This window comes from Prosopis cineraria, unplaced genomic scaffold (genome assembly GCF_029017545.1).
Source record: "Prosopis cineraria cultivar Desert tree isolate PC_DT_omini unplaced genomic scaffold, ASM2901754v1 PC2, whole genome shotgun sequence".
Taxonomy (NCBI): domain Eukaryota; kingdom Viridiplantae; phylum Streptophyta; class Magnoliopsida; order Fabales; family Fabaceae; genus Prosopis; species Prosopis cineraria.
Genome location: NW_026555333.1, coordinates 14,995,668 through 15,014,713, shown reverse-complemented (window position 1 = coordinate 15,014,713; position 19,046 = coordinate 14,995,668). Strand labels below are relative to the sequence as shown.

The 19,046-nt window shown below is 34.1% G+C and overlaps 2 protein-coding genes across 3 annotated transcripts; both read left to right on the top strand.

Annotated features, from left to right (window-relative positions):
- The first annotated feature begins 1,379 nt into the window (after positions 1-1,379).
- Positions 1,380-10,825, top strand: LOC129303018 (uncharacterized). 2 transcript variants are annotated; one of them, XM_054942009.1, is made up of 13 exons: positions 1,380-1,984; positions 2,903-3,124; positions 3,696-3,778; positions 4,323-4,380; positions 5,262-5,321; positions 6,404-6,533; positions 6,708-6,931; positions 7,072-7,164; positions 7,244-7,315; positions 8,197-8,229; positions 9,073-9,198; positions 9,732-9,788; positions 10,424-10,825. In XM_054942009.1, the coding sequence occupies exons 1-13, from the start codon at positions 1,952-1,954 to the stop codon at positions 10,628-10,630; spliced, it is 1,398 nt and encodes a 465-aa protein (XP_054797984.1). In that variant the 5' UTR covers positions 1,380-1,951; the 3' UTR covers positions 10,631-10,825. The 2 variants fall into 2 exon arrangements, with proteins under 2 accessions (XP_054797984.1, XP_054797985.1); XM_054942010.1 differs by lacking the exon at positions 1,380-1,984 and having other exon boundaries at positions 10,424-10,519; positions 10,602-10,825.
- A 3,343-nt stretch (positions 10,826-14,168) lies between these two features.
- Positions 14,169-18,216, top strand: LOC129303102 (receptor-like cytoplasmic kinase 176). Its single transcript, XM_054942150.1, has 6 exons — positions 14,169-14,544; positions 15,035-15,360; positions 15,543-15,678; positions 15,789-15,931; positions 16,014-16,137; positions 17,483-18,216. Exons 1-6 carry the CDS (start codon positions 14,493-14,495, stop codon positions 17,917-17,919), a joined length of 1,218 nt encoding a protein of 405 aa, XP_054798125.1. The 5' UTR covers positions 14,169-14,492; the 3' UTR covers positions 17,920-18,216.
- Positions 18,217-19,046: the final 830 nt, after the last annotated feature.

Sequence of the window (19,046 nt, the reverse complement as noted above, 5' to 3'; positions counted from 1 at the left end):
GTAAATTTATGACGATGTTTAGCAAAGCAGGCCTATAAAAAGGTAGACTATACCATCTGCTAAGGTGACAATATTCAGGTAACTGCTGATATGATTGGTAATAATTAATGTTAAAACGAGTTATTACATGTGATATAGTGACTAGCTTGGTTCCTCTCTTTAACCGGAGAGGGTCCTGGAAGGGTGAGTGAAGTATGAGAGATTCAATTGGTCCTGCTCAGACACGCCTTGCGTTTTACCGCCTCTCTTCCTCCTTGATCCAAGCCCTCAATATGACTGACTTAGAAGATGTCAATAACATAGTATGTAAACAGGAAATGCTATTAAATTGGAATTTGAAGTTGAATATTAAGTTCATCTCTCAAACATCCAAATTCCTTTTTTTTTCCCCGTAATAACTCATCCAAAGATAAACTACTAATTTGTAGTCATTTCTTTGCCCCGGTCTTTTCATCTTTGAAGAACCATCAAGGGGATTCCTAAACTTTTTTTGGAATGCATATGTTGGGCAGGTATTTTGGAGAGATTCAGATCTTTATTATTAGGAGTTTTGCTTCCTTTGACAGTGCATATACTGGGGGAAAATCCAGAAATCATCTCCTTATAATGCGTTTGATATGCAAATGACAAATTAATAACTCTTTTTAATCTTTAATTAAACTAGTTAATAGTTAACTTTATGTGATTTTTTGTGCCCCCATTTTCTGACATCGACCAAGATTTCTCCATAAGAGGAACAGGAAAGAGGAACATTAGCAACGGTTGTTTCTTCTGGACAGAAATGAACATTATCAAATTCGTCAATGTAATGTTAATATAAAATAAGGAATTTATAACAAATTGCATTATTTATAACCACCAATACGTCTTATTTTTTGGAGACTATAGTATTATACAAACTCATCAAGATGCATGTGTTAGTGACTGTTACCTTGAACTTTTTTTTTTATTTTTAACATGAATCACATATATTTAAAATTAAAAATTTTCTTTTAAGTGCCATAAGAGAGGCAATAATATTATATATTTTTTGAAAATATTTCCCTTTAAAATTTAGTTCTTGCTAAGTATGAAAGAAAAAAAATCTAACTGAACGACTTTCTTTTCTTTCCTTTCTTTCTTTCAAAAGGCTGTACAAAGCATGATAAAAGAAGCACTAATTTATGTCTTGCAGAAAGTACAATTTCGAACAAACTTCATATTTTTAGAATTAAGGTTTAATATTATTTTTTTATTTATTTTTTAAGAGTGTTTGGTATCTTATGCTATTAATTTTAAGTGAAATAATTTTTTTTTCTTGAATTAATTTTTCGACAATAAAAAATGCCCTTCTATTACAAATCTGTTATCTTTATCATTAGTTGCTTATGTGGAGGGGTTGTGCACCCACGCAATGATGGCAAAGTCCCTCGCCGGTCTTGACTATTTGACTTCTTCATTCTCCTCAAGGCGAGCCGACGAGGTCGTCACTGAAGCCATCTCCGAGCACCTTAGCCCCTAGGTATCCTCCTTCTCCTCCCCACTATCCTCCTCCTTACCATTCAGTTCCTCTCCTCCATGCGGCTCCTTCATCTCCTCCCTCAGCTGAACTCACGATTCCACACTGCTCCTCGCTTATCATTCACAATTCTAGAGCTTCAGACTCCAAGCTCGTCCTTCCTCTGTGGTTTCCTCCAAGTTTGTTCATGATGTCATTTGCTGCTGCTTCTTCAATTCTTCGTCTTCTCGCCGAGCTCCAAATCCAGCTTCCACTCAAAAATCCCAAGTCTTCGTCTTCGTCTTCTCATCTCCTACACCCTCATCGATCTGCCTCCTCATGACTGCAACTTTGTCCGTGGGTTTCGAATGATGGTAGCAATAATAGTGTTATGAACTTCTGATAATCTCCTGTTGTGGGTTCCATTTTCTCTCTCATCCCTTGGTTCTAATTTGTTGCCATGAGTTTGATCCTATGAGGAAGAAGCTTGATTCTCGTTTCCCTGCTGTTAGTTACTTCTGCTTCTCTTCATAAATTTTCTTTTTCTAGCTTTTGGATTGTGCAATGTTGTTCGGTAACTCGGAAATCTATTGAAAAAACCAATTAGCTCTATAATTTGAAGTGGTTTGGATAATTTGAACACTGTGGGTTGAATTATTGATCAAATAGCTCCTTTAGCTACTACGACAACGACAACTTAGAAATATTTACATGAAAAAGGCTAGAGTTTTTTTACTTTTAGAAAAATTGTATGAAGAAAGGCTTTGAACTTATCCTACTTCTACAGATGACTCTGGCCTCCAACCCTTGCCATCGGCCATGTATGAGAGTTCCTACTAAGGTCAGGATTCGAACGGCGTTTGGAGCAGTTTGCCCAATTCTAAATAAATGGGTCAAAAAATAAGATGCCATGTCTGAGGACCAAGGCTTATAAATTGGATGCCAAGTCAGAAAGTAATGGGTCTTGTCTCATGACACGCCAGCACAAAATGAGAGATTAAACGATTGACAAATAAAAGGATAATTTTGTTTCTTTAAAAAAATAATTTAAAAAAATTATTTCATTTATTAATATATAATACTCAACGTCTTTTAAAAATAAATATAAGGATAAAATTAAGTTTTAATCTTAAGTTTTATATTGATAGTCTAATAATATAATATAAATATAAATTTTTTAATCAGAGTATTACATGCATTTGATTATTGCTAAAAAAACTTGATAATTTATGGATAAAAATTTGATAAAACAGATTGAATTAAAAATGTTAAAGAAATTTTTGGGAGGTAAAAACTTGTTTAATTTCTCTCCTTATGAAAAGTAAATAAAAAATCAATCGGAAGCAAAATGGAATTTTTTTATGAGCAGTATAATGGAATTTTTTTCTCCTTCTCTATAACATAATTTCTTCGTTGGACACGCAGTTTGAAGGCTCAAGGAGGTTCAGAACTCGGGAACTTTTGGCAAAGTCAGGAAAACCTTGCACTGTCCCTCTTCTTCCGTTTCAATACAGAACACGAACTGCAAACCGAAGCTTTAAAGTTGGAGACATGGATCCTGAGACTGCGTTAGAACTTGTGAAGCACGGTGTCACTCTCCTCCTCCTCGATGTTCCTCAGTATACCCTTGTCGGAATCGATACTCAGGCAAGTGAATTATTAACATTTTCTCTTAATACCTTTTTGGTCAAACGGGATAGTTGGAGCTTTCATTGCATTTGGTCTATCAATTAGTAAGCTCGATATGTACAAGAATACTATTTGCTATCATTTCCCTGACTGGTCTTGAAGTATGCTTAATTGCTTCTCCCATTGTCAGTGAGTTTACTTTTCATAGTCTTAATTTACAAATGTATATCCTTTGTGTTTAGTTGCCCATGATGTTTTGTTTATGCTGGAGCGAACAGTATACTACAGAACCTAAATTTAATACTGCAAATTTCATTTCTGTTGGCTTGTCAAAGCTTGTAGATTACAGAAAACCATAAATAGGGAGAATTGAGGTGGAAATTTGATTTGATTTTTGTCAGGTAGCGTAGAGGTTATCCTTCAAATTTCTCTCGGTGCATGTAGTTTTTCTTCTTTTTTCTTTCTTTCTTTCTTTTTTTTTTAAATCTTTGTTTTTGGAAATTGAGTGTAGCCATCTTGATAAAGGGAAAAAACTTTCTTGTTGATTCCAACTTCGTCTGACACGTGACATTAAAATTCCTTTTGGCAGATGTTCTCTGTGGGACCTTCTTTTAAAGGGATTAAGATGATCCCTCCTGGTCCTCATTTTGTCTATTATAGTTCTTCAAGCAGGTAAAATCGTGCTTCATATCATCCATCTCTAACTCTTCCTTAAAGAAATTAACCTTTACTTTTTGTATGAGTGCAATAAGCATAGAAAAGATGTCAGAATGGAACAATATATATTGGTACCAATATATGAAGTGGGAGGGGTTCAAGACAGTAATAGGTTATTGGTGGCAAGTGGCAAGGACATTATTCTATGCCTCTCAAGAAAAAAGAAGAAAAGAAAAGAAAACGTGAGAATTGGTATTTGTGTATTTTAATCCATAGCAAAAGTCAGATCTTCAACATCTTTTCAATTTTGTATACCATGGTAATATTACTGAGAAGTAATCAGGCAATATCATTGGAAACAATTACTCTGGTTTAAGGCCTCAGTATTATTTTGTTTTGCAGATCATAAAATAAGAGGTGTTATACAACAATGCATGTTGGTGATAGAACTATTGATACTTTCTGCCAATGCTTCCTGTATTTCAATACTTCTATCCATTTTATGCGTCAATTAATTTGGTACATCTTTTCATTTGACATTTTATTTTTATTTTCACAGGGATGGCAAGGAGTTCGCACCAATAATTGGGTTCTTTGTTGATGTTGGTCCTTCAGAGGTTTGAAAATTTTTCTCTTTAGTCAAATCATCCACTTAAATACCAAGATGGTTACTATATCTTAATGTTGTAATTGATTTTCCCCCACTTAAAATTTCACAAGTCAAGCATGGCTGTAGACTCGGGAAGGGATGAGTAATGCCTTAGAATTTCCTTTAAACCATGGTTATTAGAATCTTTATTGATGCCGCCTTGAGAATCTTGAACATCAATGTCTATAGTCATCCCTGAGATTTATTATCTTTTAATTCCCTCATGCTGGAATAGAATGATCCTTAGATCCAACGAAAATCCTTTTCAGAAACTGTCTCTGGTGTCATTCATTAATGTTATGTTTAGTTTCAGATAAGCATTCAATTTTAATGAAAGATAGTTGTGCTGTGGTGTTGGGGGAGGGGGAGTTTGTTTCATAATGAGTAACGTCTTTGCCTTTTAAAATCTCATTCAGAATTGTCTTGAATCCACCATAGAAAGGAAAACTTTGACATGCAAAAGACTGAAGAATTTTGCAAAAGTAAAATGATTTTATATTTTACTTTGTGAATAAAATCTTAGGAGATAATCTAGAAAGAAGGCAAAGTGAATAGCATTTTTCCTGTTTATAAAGTTAGAAGTTGTCCTAATGCCTTGAAGCTGTCATAATCTTTTCTCACTAAATTCTCATCTCTGAATAAATTTTACGGTTCTTGCATTAGTCCTACACTCCTAATGATACTCAGCACCTGAAATGGATTGGTAGGAGTCAGGCTTTCTGGCTGAAGACTTGAACCCATTTTTGAATGGACATCATAAAGGGAGGAAATATAATGCATGGCATTGTGTAATTGAAATATCTCGAAAGTTTTTAAAACTGTATTTTCTCATGTAATTTGGCTACACAGGTAATTATTCGAAAATGGGATCAACAAGAGGAAAGGCTAATAAAAATGTCTGAGGAAGAGGTATGTGTTCCTTAAGTTTTATATATATATATATATATATATACTTTGTCTAATTTTATATGCATGAAGGATATAAATATAATGATATATAATGATCTTGTTTTCCTGCATAGTATGATATGATCTCTCAGTCAATTTAGACCATTCTAAGACAATATTAGGAAAAACTATGCACCGATATAATTATATGGTGTATAAGTATGACCTCCAGATAACTAGAATCCCATTTCATGAAGGATGCCTTTGATTCTGTTCATAAGTGAGAGACTATGATTGCTTAATGTAACAATGTGGTTTGGGAAGTAAATTATTGTGGCAATGTGCGCTGTCTACAATTATTTGGTTTATGAGTATGAACTCCAGAATCTTTACAAAGTTAGAATGACATTCCTCTTCTTTTATGTGATAGAACAGTTCATCTTGCTTTGTGTTTGGGTCAGAGGTTTATCGGGAGAGTTGTGCTAGTCGATAATTAGTAGAGGGATTAATTTTTTAGCTTGATTCTTAATTGGGGAAATGCCACTTAGGTCCCAAAAGTTCAATCAAATGATAGTTAGGCCCTAAATTTTTTTGCTGAAAAGTGAATTGAAAATATTAATTCAAATAGTTGTAAATATGAGATTCTCAGTTGCAAGTTAGGCATTCTGCGGCTGATACTCACATATTTGCAACTTATTCTTCAGAAATTTTTTGGGAACCTAACTGTAATTAAAATGAACTTTTGGAACTTAACTGCCATTCCTCCTTCTTAATTGCATTTTCTTGTTATCCTTTGCTTTTGGCAATTGCTCAATTTTATTTTTATATTTCTTTTATTGTCCAAAAAACTTTTTTTTTTTACCATCTCAATAAACAATTTTTTTGCGGACAAGGTAATTGACTCCTGTCATATTTGTTCTTTGATTTTGTATAAATGAGATCCTTATTTGGATTGCCAAAGGGCCTTAGGGGGCAGGAGAAAAATCAGATATCTTTGCAAACATGGAGATGTAATTCATGTATAATATAAATCCAACATATTGTTTCCTGTGTGTTGAATTCTTTGAATCATATGATATTTATTTTTCTCCACCTTTTCCTAGGAGGAAAGATACTGTCAAGCAGTTAAAAGTTTGGAGTTTGACAGACATCTTGGGCCATACAATCTTACTAATCATGTTGGCTGGAAGCGATTATCTAATTTTGTTACGAAGAGTGTCATAGAACGGCTAGGTATGCTGTTTGTTTATCTGCAATGGTTCACTGATGGTTCACCTTGGTCCATGCACTCTCATATGCTATTTGCTCTTTGTATTAAAATGGTTCACTGATGTTGGAGTGGCCATTCTTCTGATTTCGTATTTTGCACAATATTCAATTTTTTAAACTGATAGACTTTTTGGGTAGAGCCCATTGGAGGGGAAATCACTGTTGTATATGAGAGTGGGATAGTTGGAAACACGTCAAAAACGCCAATGGAGAAGGCACTAGACAAGCAACTTAAGGCTAGTAAGTTTGCAACGTCAGTTGACAAGTCTCAGAGGAAAGGATGCTACTATACCTCTGTTCCCAGTGTTATAAAGCGTAAAGGGATGCATGGACAGGAACTTACTTCTGTGAATCTTGACAAGGTATTTCTTGTACATATTATTGAATACTTAATCTCGAAAAGAAAATTGTGTGCTGGTATTGGTTTAGCATGTAACCTTAATACAACATTCCAGCCCTTTGTTCTCCAATTTATGTGCATTCTCTTTGTTTTTCTATTCAGACACAATTGTTAGAAACTCTGCTGGAAAAAGATTATGGAGGTTCTGAAGACTTGCTTCTTGGAGAACTGCAGTTTGCATTTGTTGCCTTCTTGGTATTGCAGATGAAACATGATTTCTTGCTAAATTAGTTACCATATTTGGCCAAAAATATGATATTTGGTAAATGTGCAGATGGGACAATCACTTGAAGCATTTCTCCAGTGGAAATCTTTGGTTAGCCTTTTTTTAGGCTGTACTGAAGCAGTGAGTATAGAGTTTTAGTCATATTCGAATTGAATGATGTGTGCATGGACTTTACTTTTTTAATGAGCTTTCGAATATTAGGTTTCATGTCTATGCTTGTTTCTTATCAAAGATAGAAAGTTAGAAGACTGAACTGAAGGTGCTGCAAAATAATGTCTTCCATACTATTCAAGTTGATAGAATAATAAAATCAATCTCAGGGCTCTTGCTTAACAGGACAGCTTAACCGATAAGTCAATTGATTCTTTGAGGCATGCTTAGAACTCATTTTTGTTGTTGTTGTTAGAATTCATTTTTGCTATGTCTGGATAGTTCTTTGAAAGAATATTCTGCATGTTTACCTTGCAAAACTGAAAAGGGCTCTGAACCTTTTCTGAAAGCTAAGTTGAGAAGATAGCCTGTGTATTTTGGCTGAGTCAAAACATATGGTTCTTGTGAGTGGGAGCTACATTGAAGGTTTATAAAGCCCTTTGCCTTTAGGGAAAGGAACTTATCATATTAAATTGATATGAAGTATATGAAAATTGAAGCTTATTTGAGCAGCATACAAGCTTACACCTGGCACAGCAAAAGAACTTCACATATTAAAATGGGGCTTCTATATCCATTTTAACATCTGAAACATGGTAATATTCTTTATTCTGTCTCTGCATTGAAATTTTCTCATATTACTTCACAGGACAGATTTTTCTTCTTTCCTAGGACATTTTGTTGGTAGGCTGTGGTTTTAGGTGGCATGGCACATGTGAAAATTATAGCATGGGATCACAATGGGATCAAATGAGCTTGAAATTGTGTTATTGAATGGTTTTTATATATATATATATATATATAGACACACATGTTTATTTTTGTCTATGACATTGTCTAATCTTTTGCAGCCCTTCCATACGCGGAGTCAACTGTTCACAAAGGTAAACCTTGGAACTGGCATTTTATTCATTAAGATAGTGATAGGCTTCTGCTTGGGAAACCCTCCCCATATTAGCCAATTACTTAAGTATCCCAAATAGCATAACTCAATGCAGGACTTAGGCTTCTTATATTGTCTTGGTTCCTATTAAGTACAAACAATAAAAATATTACTTTGAATATTGTTAAATTGACAATTTTCAATTCTGTTTGCTCAGAATGCCGCCTAGGAACATAAGGCTGCTGAATTTGGATTAATGGAATAAGTAAAAAATCTTGTGACTATTATCAAATTCCTTTATGATGCTAAATCAGGACTTTTGAGTTATATTTTTTATTTCATTTTATTTTTTTGCCTGACAAGGCTGGTTAGGTGATGGTGGCTAGGAAGAAGAAATGAGTTGTATATTGCCATACCCAGTCCTAGAATCAGAGAAAGAATTTCCATCTATCATATCTGCTGTGGATTGAATCAGGGTATTGTATGCATATAGACAGAAGTTAACAAAAATAAGAAAATTGGGTGAAATAATTCTTAGAGTACGAACATGTGAACAATTGCTGAGGAGCCATGAATTATCTGAATTTCTTAACTACATTTATGCTGTCCAGGAGTTTAATGTATTGCACAGTTTGATATCTTCTTCTAAAATCTTTGGTGTTTAATTAACATATTACCATATTGAATATAACTGAGTTGGATCTTTATGTTTTGCTGTGGTTGCTTGTAAAATAATTGTCTATTTGATATACTTGTTGATTTGCAGCCTACAATGCTTTCATCTTTTGTTCGCCTTTTCCCCCTTCATTTAACTGAAATTTGGGAATTTTATGGATTCTCATAGTTCATAAAGGTCATCTACTATCAACTAAAATATGGACTACAGAAGGATTGCCCTGATGAAACAGGGACAGCATTACTGGATGATTCTTGGTTTTCTGCTGATAGCTTTCTGCACCATCTTTGTAAGGTAGTTTGTTGATGTTATGAACTCAATATTTAAATTCTTAGATTTGTATCGTTCTGTTATCTAGCACACTTATTGTAACACAAGCAGGTTGGCTCTTCTGATTATTTTTTCCTCTCCCGCTTAACTCTGTTGGATTGGTAATCTAATCTTTCAAAGTGTCTTAGACTGCATTTTTCCTAGCTAGAAATGCGTGACTGCGCACGCGCATCTATTATGTAATGTTTTGTCTTTTAGGATTTGTCAGAAGTCTGGACTAACACACACAAAATGAAGAAGATTTAATGGAAATTTAAATGTCTCAAATGCTAGTCAAGGGAGGTCTGCCTAGGCTATGCATTATTGTTCAGTTGTCCTTCCTATAATATGTTTGATTGTTTTCAATTTCAATGCCTTGACCCTTGTGATCATTGGCCAAATTTTGGCTGTTTTAGCTAATATTGATTGAATCTTAATTTCAGTTTAGCGTCCAAATAGTTAGATTCAGCTTAGTGAGTTTGTGGCATTCGATGACTTGTGGCATTTTTTATTTCCAGGATTTCTATTCTCTGATTCAAGATGCCTCTGTTGTTGATGGAGATCTTCTGTCATGGGTATGAGCTCTGATCTTGTCTTCAGTATACTGATATATCTTCTGCTCCTTCGCTCCGAAGAAAGAGAATTATAATTAGGAATTGAAATATTACTGGAACTGGAGGATCGAAAGAAGATGAAATAGCAATTTCTTTCTCTTTTGATGTGCCTGAAATGTATCATGCACTAGTCAGCACAACAGGAATAGATTTGGCCCATCTGGCAACTGGAGGTGAAAAGAACTAGTTGACTGCCTAGATACATGTGTCTCCTACGTACCCTCAAAGAAAAGAAGTCATGATGCCATGATATTCCTGTTATTAAATAAGTGTTTAGTTGACATGCGTATAATTAAGATTAAAAGGCAAAATCGCGTATGCAATAAGAAAATGTCAAAACTATGACTTAGCTTGGGCAAAAGCTGCAATAAATGATATTTGTTGTAACTTAATGGTGGCAGTCAACCGCGTTGAATCATGGCCATTGATGGCAGGTATTGGTAGTTATGATGACCAGAATAATTGCATAAGGACCCGTCTGTAGATCTGTACTCTTTTGTCTGCTCTGAAATTTATTACAACTTGTTCTTTTGGCTGCAGTGTGTTGACTGATTATCATGAAGAAAAAAACTGTTGACTTTTTTCACTCATTGCAGACAAGGAAATTCAAGGAGCTGCTGGAGAGCAGCTTGGGTTGGGAGTTTCAGCAGAACAGTGCCGTTGGTGGGATATATTTTGAAGAGAATGACGAGGTCAGTGGATTCAATATTTTACTCTCTTGGCCTTGCAATCTGTATACTTCTACATGGACCTTACTCACTATACATTTTGCAGTATGCTCCTGTAGTGGAGATGTTGGATGATGAAGCCCCCGCAGTGTAGAAAGTATATATATTACACACACAAACGTACGAGTATTTTAGAGTTAATTATGAATATTTTGAGAATTTCATGGAATTTGTCCAAAGCTGCTGTCGTGGCTTTGGGAAGTTCCTAAATTTTACATTGTAGGGTAGAACACGATAACAAGTTATTATAAACGAAGCATTTTAGTATTCTGCTCAGTATATCTAAAGAGTTAGTGGATAATAGAGCACAATGAAATTTTAGGATCCACATAGTCATTCTCACCTAGTAAAATGGGGCTTGTTATTAGTTTTGCTGCTGATTCGGGAAAATGGTTTTTAGTAGGCTCTTGACTTAGATGATACAAAGGCTTACATGGTTTGATCTAATTTTGAAAATGTGTGCCTTGCTCACTGTCACAATTCAAAGTGAATTAACTGGAAGTTGAATTTTCCTTTTGGAAGGTTGGTAAAAAGTAGGCAGGGTTGCCAGACAATTTATTGTTTTACCCAACGACTAAATTAAGTTTCTGTGCACTGCATCAGCATTTCTTTGGTTTTTTATTTTCCTGGGTCCAATTGATGAAGTGAGCTCTAATAAATAATCATGGTGGCTGACATATGGGATTTGGGAGTACATTTTATAATGTACAACAGTGGAAGTGCTGAAATTCTCGGCATCACAGAAGAGAAGGTCCTAAGTTGAGTTGGCGCAAGGTCACGAAGACAAAACGAAATTTTAGAAGTTACATAGTCCACGTTAACGGTCACAGTAAAAAAAAAAAAATACAGAAACTTTGTAACGCTGACTTCCTTCAGTGCAAGGGACAGTCAATGAAGTGATTAGATCTAATGCTGACTTCCTTTCTTCATGTATTACATCCTCCCACCAACCAGTGGTGGATAGACTCTCACTATTGGTTTATGAATTTTGAATAGTTTAAGCTTCAATTTGTCAATTAATAATAATGTAATGTCACTGAAGTTTTGCTTTTTTTTATTTAATTTAAAAATGTAAGAGGTGCCGAGACTTCATAAATTAGTAGTATGACATATGTTAATGTTGTCATAATAATAGTAATAGCAATAATAATAGCTGATGTTAATGTTGTCCTTTTTATTTTGCTTTCTAACTACATGCTAAAACTGGGAATTAATTTTTTGAACTTGAAAATCTGTAAATTTCATGGAGTTTGCCTTTTTAATAAAGAAAAAGAAGATTTTATGTTTTATAAAAATAATAAAATATCAAGAATATCAACAACAAAAAAGTCACAGAAATTCAGGGATCTCAACCTCAGGGAATTTGTTTCTGTCAATATCAACAAATTTCAGCGATGTTTGATGTCTTTTATTTTCAAAATAATTGATATAAAATATGAAATATTGTTTCACCCAATATAATATAAATTGTTAAAGAGAGTCAAAAGGTAGAGTTTAAAATAATGCGTCAGAGTAAAACAAAAAATCGACATCTATTTTATATGCAAGTCGCTTACAAAGAAATTATCTTTTTGGATAAAACAAAATTTACAAATTTCATCAGCATGAAAATAAATGTATAGGAATATTTCAATTTCACAAAAAAAAAAAAAAAGAAAATGTTAGACAGTTTAAGGCATGAATTTAGGAACGAGTGACTAGAGTTCCAACTTCCAAGCAAGCTATTATTTTAATTTTTTTTTAGAAATTATTAGGCTTGGCAAATATAAGAGTCAAAGTCAATGGAGCAAAATATATATATATATATATATATTCAAGCTGACTATAATATTTAGGTGCTTCCATTCACGGACGAAACTGTTTTCTTCAGTGGCTTCATATTATTTTATGATCCGCTAGTACGCAATAAAAAAGGGATCATGTGGTATATTGCAAATTGACATAATAATAATACAACAAAATTATGAATAATGATGATGCCTTGGCTTCAAATGTCAAACAGGTTTCCGTCTCTGTGAGTTTTCAAAGAAAAGAAAATCCAAAACTCTTTTGTTTGCATTTGACTGTTCTCTTAATTTTTCCAAGCAAACGATCAACTTTCCTCATTTATTTAATTGAGCATATACTGTCGTCTACGCTGACTTTTTGGCTGTCTATTTTCTAGCCAAGTTTCATCAATTATTTTCTCCTAACTAATCATGACGTACCAAACAGAGTCACTCTACCATGATTTTTTTTTTATTTTTTTTACCTGATTTTTTTTAAAAAAACTTCGCAGCTTAATTAGACAAGGAAATGAGGAATTACCAGTAATCAGTATCAACTATAAAAAAAATAATACCTATATTTATGTTTAAATTTTATATAATACATAAATCAAAAAAAATAGTATATGTCTAATTGTCTATACTATATTTGATACAAAAAAGTATAAGATGAGATAAATAAAAAATATGGATGGAATGTATTGGCGTGTGTTTGTTTGTATATGCACCGTCACCTACCAATTACTAACAAGACGGTTTTAATAGTCGGCACTTCAAGCGGCGTTAAATTTGACGAGCAAAGCAATGTAATGCCAAACTCGATGTAACCTTTTGTTCTCTCAAGAAAGGGTTCAATCTAAAGGAAAAGAGTAATTAAGAATTTTTATTTGCATTAATTATAATTCAATAGAATTTTCAAAATCAATTTCCTTATAGTTATAAAAAAATTAAAATTAACGCACTTAACTTAACATTAGTGTTCATACTTCTTAAAATACTACTATAAAATACTCTAATATAGTAAATGATAGTATTTTATTTTATCATCTTAAAATTTTAAAATTATTATTACTAATTACTTGAATACTTAGATTCTTAAATACAATCATGTTTCAATTTATAAGATATTTTAAAAAAAATTACACATTCTAATAAAATTAATTAAATATACTTTACAAATTTAATTTTTTAAAAAATAAAAATAAAAATTTTAAAAAATATGCTTCTTTTGATATAAAACATTAAATAGAGAAAAAATATAACCAAAAAATGATATTAAAACAATTATATTTAATAACTTTTTGTTATCAAAAACATCTCATATTTTAAAATATCGAATCTTATAAATGGATGGGAAGGAGTAGTAGATAATTACCATCTCTCATCTTTAGTCGAGGAAAAAATGAAAATTAAATTTTAAAGGAATGAATTAATAATAATTAGATTTTTAATAAAAATTTTTACAAAATAAATTAAAATATTAATTTAAATAGTTATAAATAAATTTTTTTATTATAACATAAAAGTTGTGTTTGATATTTAAATACTTACTTGTAATTAAAATTTATGAGTTTGTAATAATTTACATCAATATTTTTAATTTATTTTGTTTTAAATTTTTTTAAAGACTTAACTGATATTACTTAAATGTATTGGGATGTGATTCTCACTTAATCAAACGGCTGGGGGCCACGGGTCGCCGAGTGCGAGGATGGGATTGGACAAAGAGAAGGATAAGGTTCAGAGTCGGAGCGTGGAATGAAATGAAGGCAATTTCCGAGTCTCCTTCCACTTGCTCTCGTTAACGAATTGTAAAACCAGAGTGACAGCTCGGTCAACGCCCACTGCATTTTGTCCTTCTCGATGGTCTAAATTTATGATCTTTCCTTGCAATTCCTTTTCTCTCCCTCGTTCACACCTTCACTTTACCCATTCAAGCTTCGTGCATTCATTACTTATATTTTGAGGATCAAGTCTCCGCGGTTGACAGCTAACTCACATGTGAAAATAAACCCTCCCTTTCATACTTGTTATGTCTGCTTTTCCATTTTCACCAGTGCCTCTTTCTCATTGATATCAGAGGGTTTTCGATTCTTTCTCCGCTCAAACTGGTGGTGGGTTCACTAAAAATAGCGACAACCTATTCTGGGTTCTGAGGTTTGTTTGTTGTAATGGGTTGCTGCTTCAGTGCGAAGATCAAAGCTGAAAGCCCTCCACGCAAGGGTAACATTGCTGTTCTTCTTCCCCGCTTCCTCAAATAATGTTTTGCTTCATCAGCTTGTTTGGTGCTTTCTGAGCTTGATTTGGCTTGGGTTGTTGAAATTCGGTGTTCATTCGTTTAACATAGTCATATGCTACAATGCTCCAGCTAGTTTATTTGCGTCTGTAAATTATGGGTTCTTTTGTTTTGTTTTGTTTTGTTTTTTTTTTTTTTGGTGGCTTGGAAGAGAAAAGGGTCTGTTTCTGTTCTGTCTTTTAGTCATGAAATGAATCCTTCAACCATGGGATGCATGGGAAGTGTTTAACAAGTTTCTCTCATTTCCGTATAGCTTACTTTCTATATTCGAAGTTCCGGTACCTTCAGGCTCCTTTGATAGCTAAACAATGCATCATAACCTATGTCTAGGGTGTTCCCATGCAATCAGAAGCTTAATTTGTAATTAGAGTTCTTTTAGATGTCCTGAAAAGTGGGTCTCTTAATTTGAATGTGCAGATAGGAACTCAAGCCATGACAGCAAAGAAGAGGATGGTTTGATTGGTGGAAGCAGCAAGTTCTCCACTTCCTCTGTGCCTCCGACTCCTCGAACAGAGGGTGAGATCTTGCAGTCCTCCAATTTGAAAAATTTCGCATATAATGAGCTAAAAACAGCTACAAGGAACTTTCGTCCGGACAGTATGGTGGGCGAAGGTGGGTTTGGAGGCGTATTTAAGGGGTGGGTTGATGAACAGACACTTGCTCCAGCTAAACCAGGGACTGGGATTGTCATTGCTGTGAAGAAGCTTAACCAAGAAGGCTGCCAGGGACACAATGAATGGTTGGTGAGTGTCACTTAGTGGTTGACAGGGCTTGTTTACAAAAAGAAATTTGCTTGAAAGCATAGAATTTAGGCATGGCAGAAAATTGTCATATTAATAGCTTTTGGTAATTTCTATTGGAAATAGATAATATTTTAGATGCCTTTTATTGTTTGATATTGTCACTAATTAGTCTTGTGCTTTAGACAGAGATCAATTTTCTGGGACAGCTGCATCATCCTAACCTTGTGAAATTGATTGGTTACTGCTTAGAGGATGACCACCGGCTTCTGGTATATGAGTTTTTGACCAAAGGCAGCTTGGATAATCATTTATTTCGAAGTGAGTTGATAATTTTCCTTCCATTACTACTATTTCAAGTTTATATTTGGGATGACAATATTTAGTGCTTAGAGACTCAAACTTTCAACTACCTATTGTTTTTGGAATAGGGACATCTCATGTTGAACCCCTTTCTTGGAGCAACCGCATGAAAATTGCCCTTGATGCTGCAAAGGGTCTTGCATTTCTTCATAGTGACGGAGTAAAAGTGATATATCGAGACCTAAAAGCATCTAATATCTTGCTTGATTCAGTATGTAAATCCCACTGAACTTACAAGATTAGAAGTTGTTAGCTGGACTAGCTATTCTAACATCCCATTTTGTTGTCATCAGAACTTCAATGCAAAGCTATCTGATTTTGGATTGGCAAAGGACGGACCATCAGATGATAAGAGCCATGTCTCTACCAGGGTCATGGGCACCTATGGCTATGCTGCTCCTGAGTATATGGCCACAGGTATCTTTCAAACTGAAGAGTAATTCTTAGATCATGATCACTTTAAATGGTCATATCCTATTGTTTGCATGTAATCTTGTCTCTGTTGTTACTGTTCTTCATTTGATATATAGCATTTCATTTCCCATAACAACCTTCATCTATTGCGTATCACCTTTGTCAACTTCTCATTGGGAATATCAGTTTCTTTCCTCCTTTGGAAAGGGTGGAATAAAAAGATTAAACATATAATTCACTGGATACCAAAAGGGTTGATGTATCTTCTAATAGCATCCAAAATCAGTTATGATGCTAACTTTTTGTTCTGAATTGGCCACCAAACATTGGCTTGGTTAGATAATTGCCTGGGAAATATGATGATGAGTGCGGGACTTGTGTAGGGAACTCATGGAAGCTAGGTTAGACTAGGAGATATAAAGAGGGGGTCAGAGCAGGAGAGGTAGAATTTTAGTGTTCATGTGGGAGCTTCTTTGCCCCCTGAATACTGCAAACATTTTTCTTACTCTTTTGTATTGGGATAAGGCTTGTTTTTATTGTTATTTTGTGCTGATTTCTGCTAGCTTCTTGTATAGTCAATGGCGTAACTCCTTTTTTATTACTCATAGATATCCTCCTATTGGAAGCAATCCTATTCAAAACACGGTTGGATACTAAATGCGGATACCTCTTCCAATGGAGATTTGAACTTTGGTTCTCCACGATGTGAGGGATTAGTCCCTTCATCTAGATCCAACTTCCATTTGTAGTAGTGTGACTATTTTTAATTTGTGATAAGTGTGACTCACTTCACGAAGCCTACTTTCTACGGAGTTAACTCTTAGGACACTAATTTCCTGAACAGGGGTTCTTTCAGCGACTATCTTTCAAACTATCTGCCTAATTAGTTAGCTATCCATGTGAGCTGTAACTTGATCTACTTTTCACAAGCTCTACATTGCAAATCAAGACCAGAAAGCGAACTATCTAATGTTAAACACGTCAAAACATTTCCCTCCTCCCTTGTTTGCCCACTATATTATTGATTTTTAACCTTGTTAATCTGTTTGCTGAAAGAAATTTATGAGCAACCCTGAAATATAGTGTACCATAGCTATGCAATTTCATTATGACCAATGCATTGTGTGGGTTGTGGGGTCTGTTTCAGCTGGATATTGTGTGGCCACATTGGTTCTGCGTTGACATTTGAGAACCAGTTCTCTGAGTTCTGTGCTGTTGCTCCCTAGTTCACTTCACTTTATTGGGAGCTCCTTTATTTATAGGCTTTCACTTGATAATTCACACTTGAGTTGAAATAATCTTTGCCCACAATATCATTGCTGATCCTTCTCCATTGCCCTTTTTGAAGGTCACCTAACCAAGAAGAGTGATGTATACACTTTCGGGGTTGTTCTGCTTGAAATCATGTCCGGCAAACGTGCACTGGACAGAAACAGGCCAGGCAGGGAACAGAATTTGGTTGAATGGGCCAAGCCATACCTTTCAAGCAAGCGCCGGATTTTCCAAGTTATGGATGCTCGTATCGAAGGCCAGTACCTGGTGCGTGAGGCCATGAAACTAGCAAAAATCGCGATCCAATGCCTTTCTGTAGAACCGAGATTCAGACCGACCATGGCCGATGTGGTTGGAGCATTGGAACAGCTTCAGGATTGCAGTGATACAGGTGGCTCAAGCAATAGCAGCAGCAGCAGCAATGTCCCTAAACAGCATGTAAGAAGTACGAATGAATCTTTACATGGGGTTGGAACTTCTGGGACCAGATCATCTTCTTCTCATTCCACATGAACAGAGGTAAAGTGATTGGCATGGATTCATGCTTCGCTCCTTTTTATCGGCTGCAAGAAATAGAGTTGGCACATTGTATATCTTTGAACTTGAGCTTGTCTTCTCTTTTTTCAAGATAGGTGATTGCTGTACAGTTTTTTGATTCTATCTGTTGTTGTTATTATTATTATGTTCTAAATTTGTTTATCTTCTGGCATTCTTTTTCCTTCCTACATTGGCACGAACACCACTTGACTCTATAAGATGGGTGATTGCTGTTCACCTTTATGATATATATATATATATATATATATTAATCACATCAAGCTTTATGATTCTTTATATGCAAAGCGAGATAGCTTCATGGTGAGGGATCAAAATGTGATGTATTGTAACGTCGAGTTTAGTTTTCTTTTCATGTTCATGGCAGAGCGACTCACAGTTTTTGAAATTTGATATAAAATAAAACTTATCAATTAAAGTATGATTTGTGAATTTTTTTTTGAAATAATGATAATTTAGCAGAAGTTATCTGCCCGATGCGCGCGTATTTGACAAGCAAAGTAGTGGAATGCCAACTTCATTTAGCTTCCGTTCTCTCCTAGAATCCCTGATTCATACTAATAATAACTTAAATCCGTTCTCTCCTAGAATCCCTGATTCATACTAATAATAATTAAATGTTTTAAGACTTGATGTTGGAGGCTTACGGTTAAGGTATACAGTGCTTATAAAAATATTTATAGATTACTCACTAACAAGATCTTCATATTGATAATGAAATTTATAAATTATGTACTAAATTTTTATCAATTAGGCAAACATTTGTTAGTAAATTAAACTTTGTTTTACAAATTCATAAAAAGATAAGTATTAATATTTGGAAATTCTTATTACATATATAAAGATACAATAGAATATATTATAAAAAAGAAAAATATAATAGAATATACTTCTTTTGAACCATAATATAAGTCATTGCTAATTCATTTATATTTTTAAGTTTCTAACAAAAGTTGATTAAAATCTTATTTTAAAATTTTTTTACATATTTCCAATCATATAATTGAATAAAATAAATATAATGTTTTCCTCATTCAAAACACTTTCATTAATTATTTGATGAAATATAATTGAAATATATATAT

What these genes read in the sequence shown, in the direction of transcription:
- LOC129303018 (XM_054942009.1), top strand. Translation starts at nt 1,952, where the DNA reads ATGAGGAAGAAGCTTGATTCTCGTTTCCCTGCT. An exon ending in TTGTCGGAATCGATACTCAG is followed by an intron (nt 3,125 to 3,695) that starts GCAAGTGAATTA and finishes TCCTTTTGGCAG; the next exon opens with ATGTTCTCTGTGGGACCTTC. An exon ending in TAAAAATGTCTGAGGAAGAG is followed by an intron (nt 5,322 to 6,403) that starts GTATGTGTTCCT and finishes ACCTTTTCCTAG; the next exon opens with GAGGAAAGATACTGTCAAGC.
- LOC129303102 (XM_054942150.1), top strand. Translation starts at nt 14,493, where the DNA reads ATGGGTTGCTGCTTCAGTGCGAAGATCAAAGCTGAAAGCCCTCCACGC. An exon ending in GGATAATCATTTATTTCGAA is followed by an intron (nt 15,679 to 15,788) that starts GTGAGTTGATAA and finishes TTTTTGGAATAG; the next exon opens with GGACATCTCATGTTGAACCC. An exon ending in TCCTGAGTATATGGCCACAG is followed by an intron (nt 16,138 to 17,482) that starts GTATCTTTCAAA and finishes CCCTTTTTGAAG; the next exon opens with GTCACCTAACCAAGAAGAGT.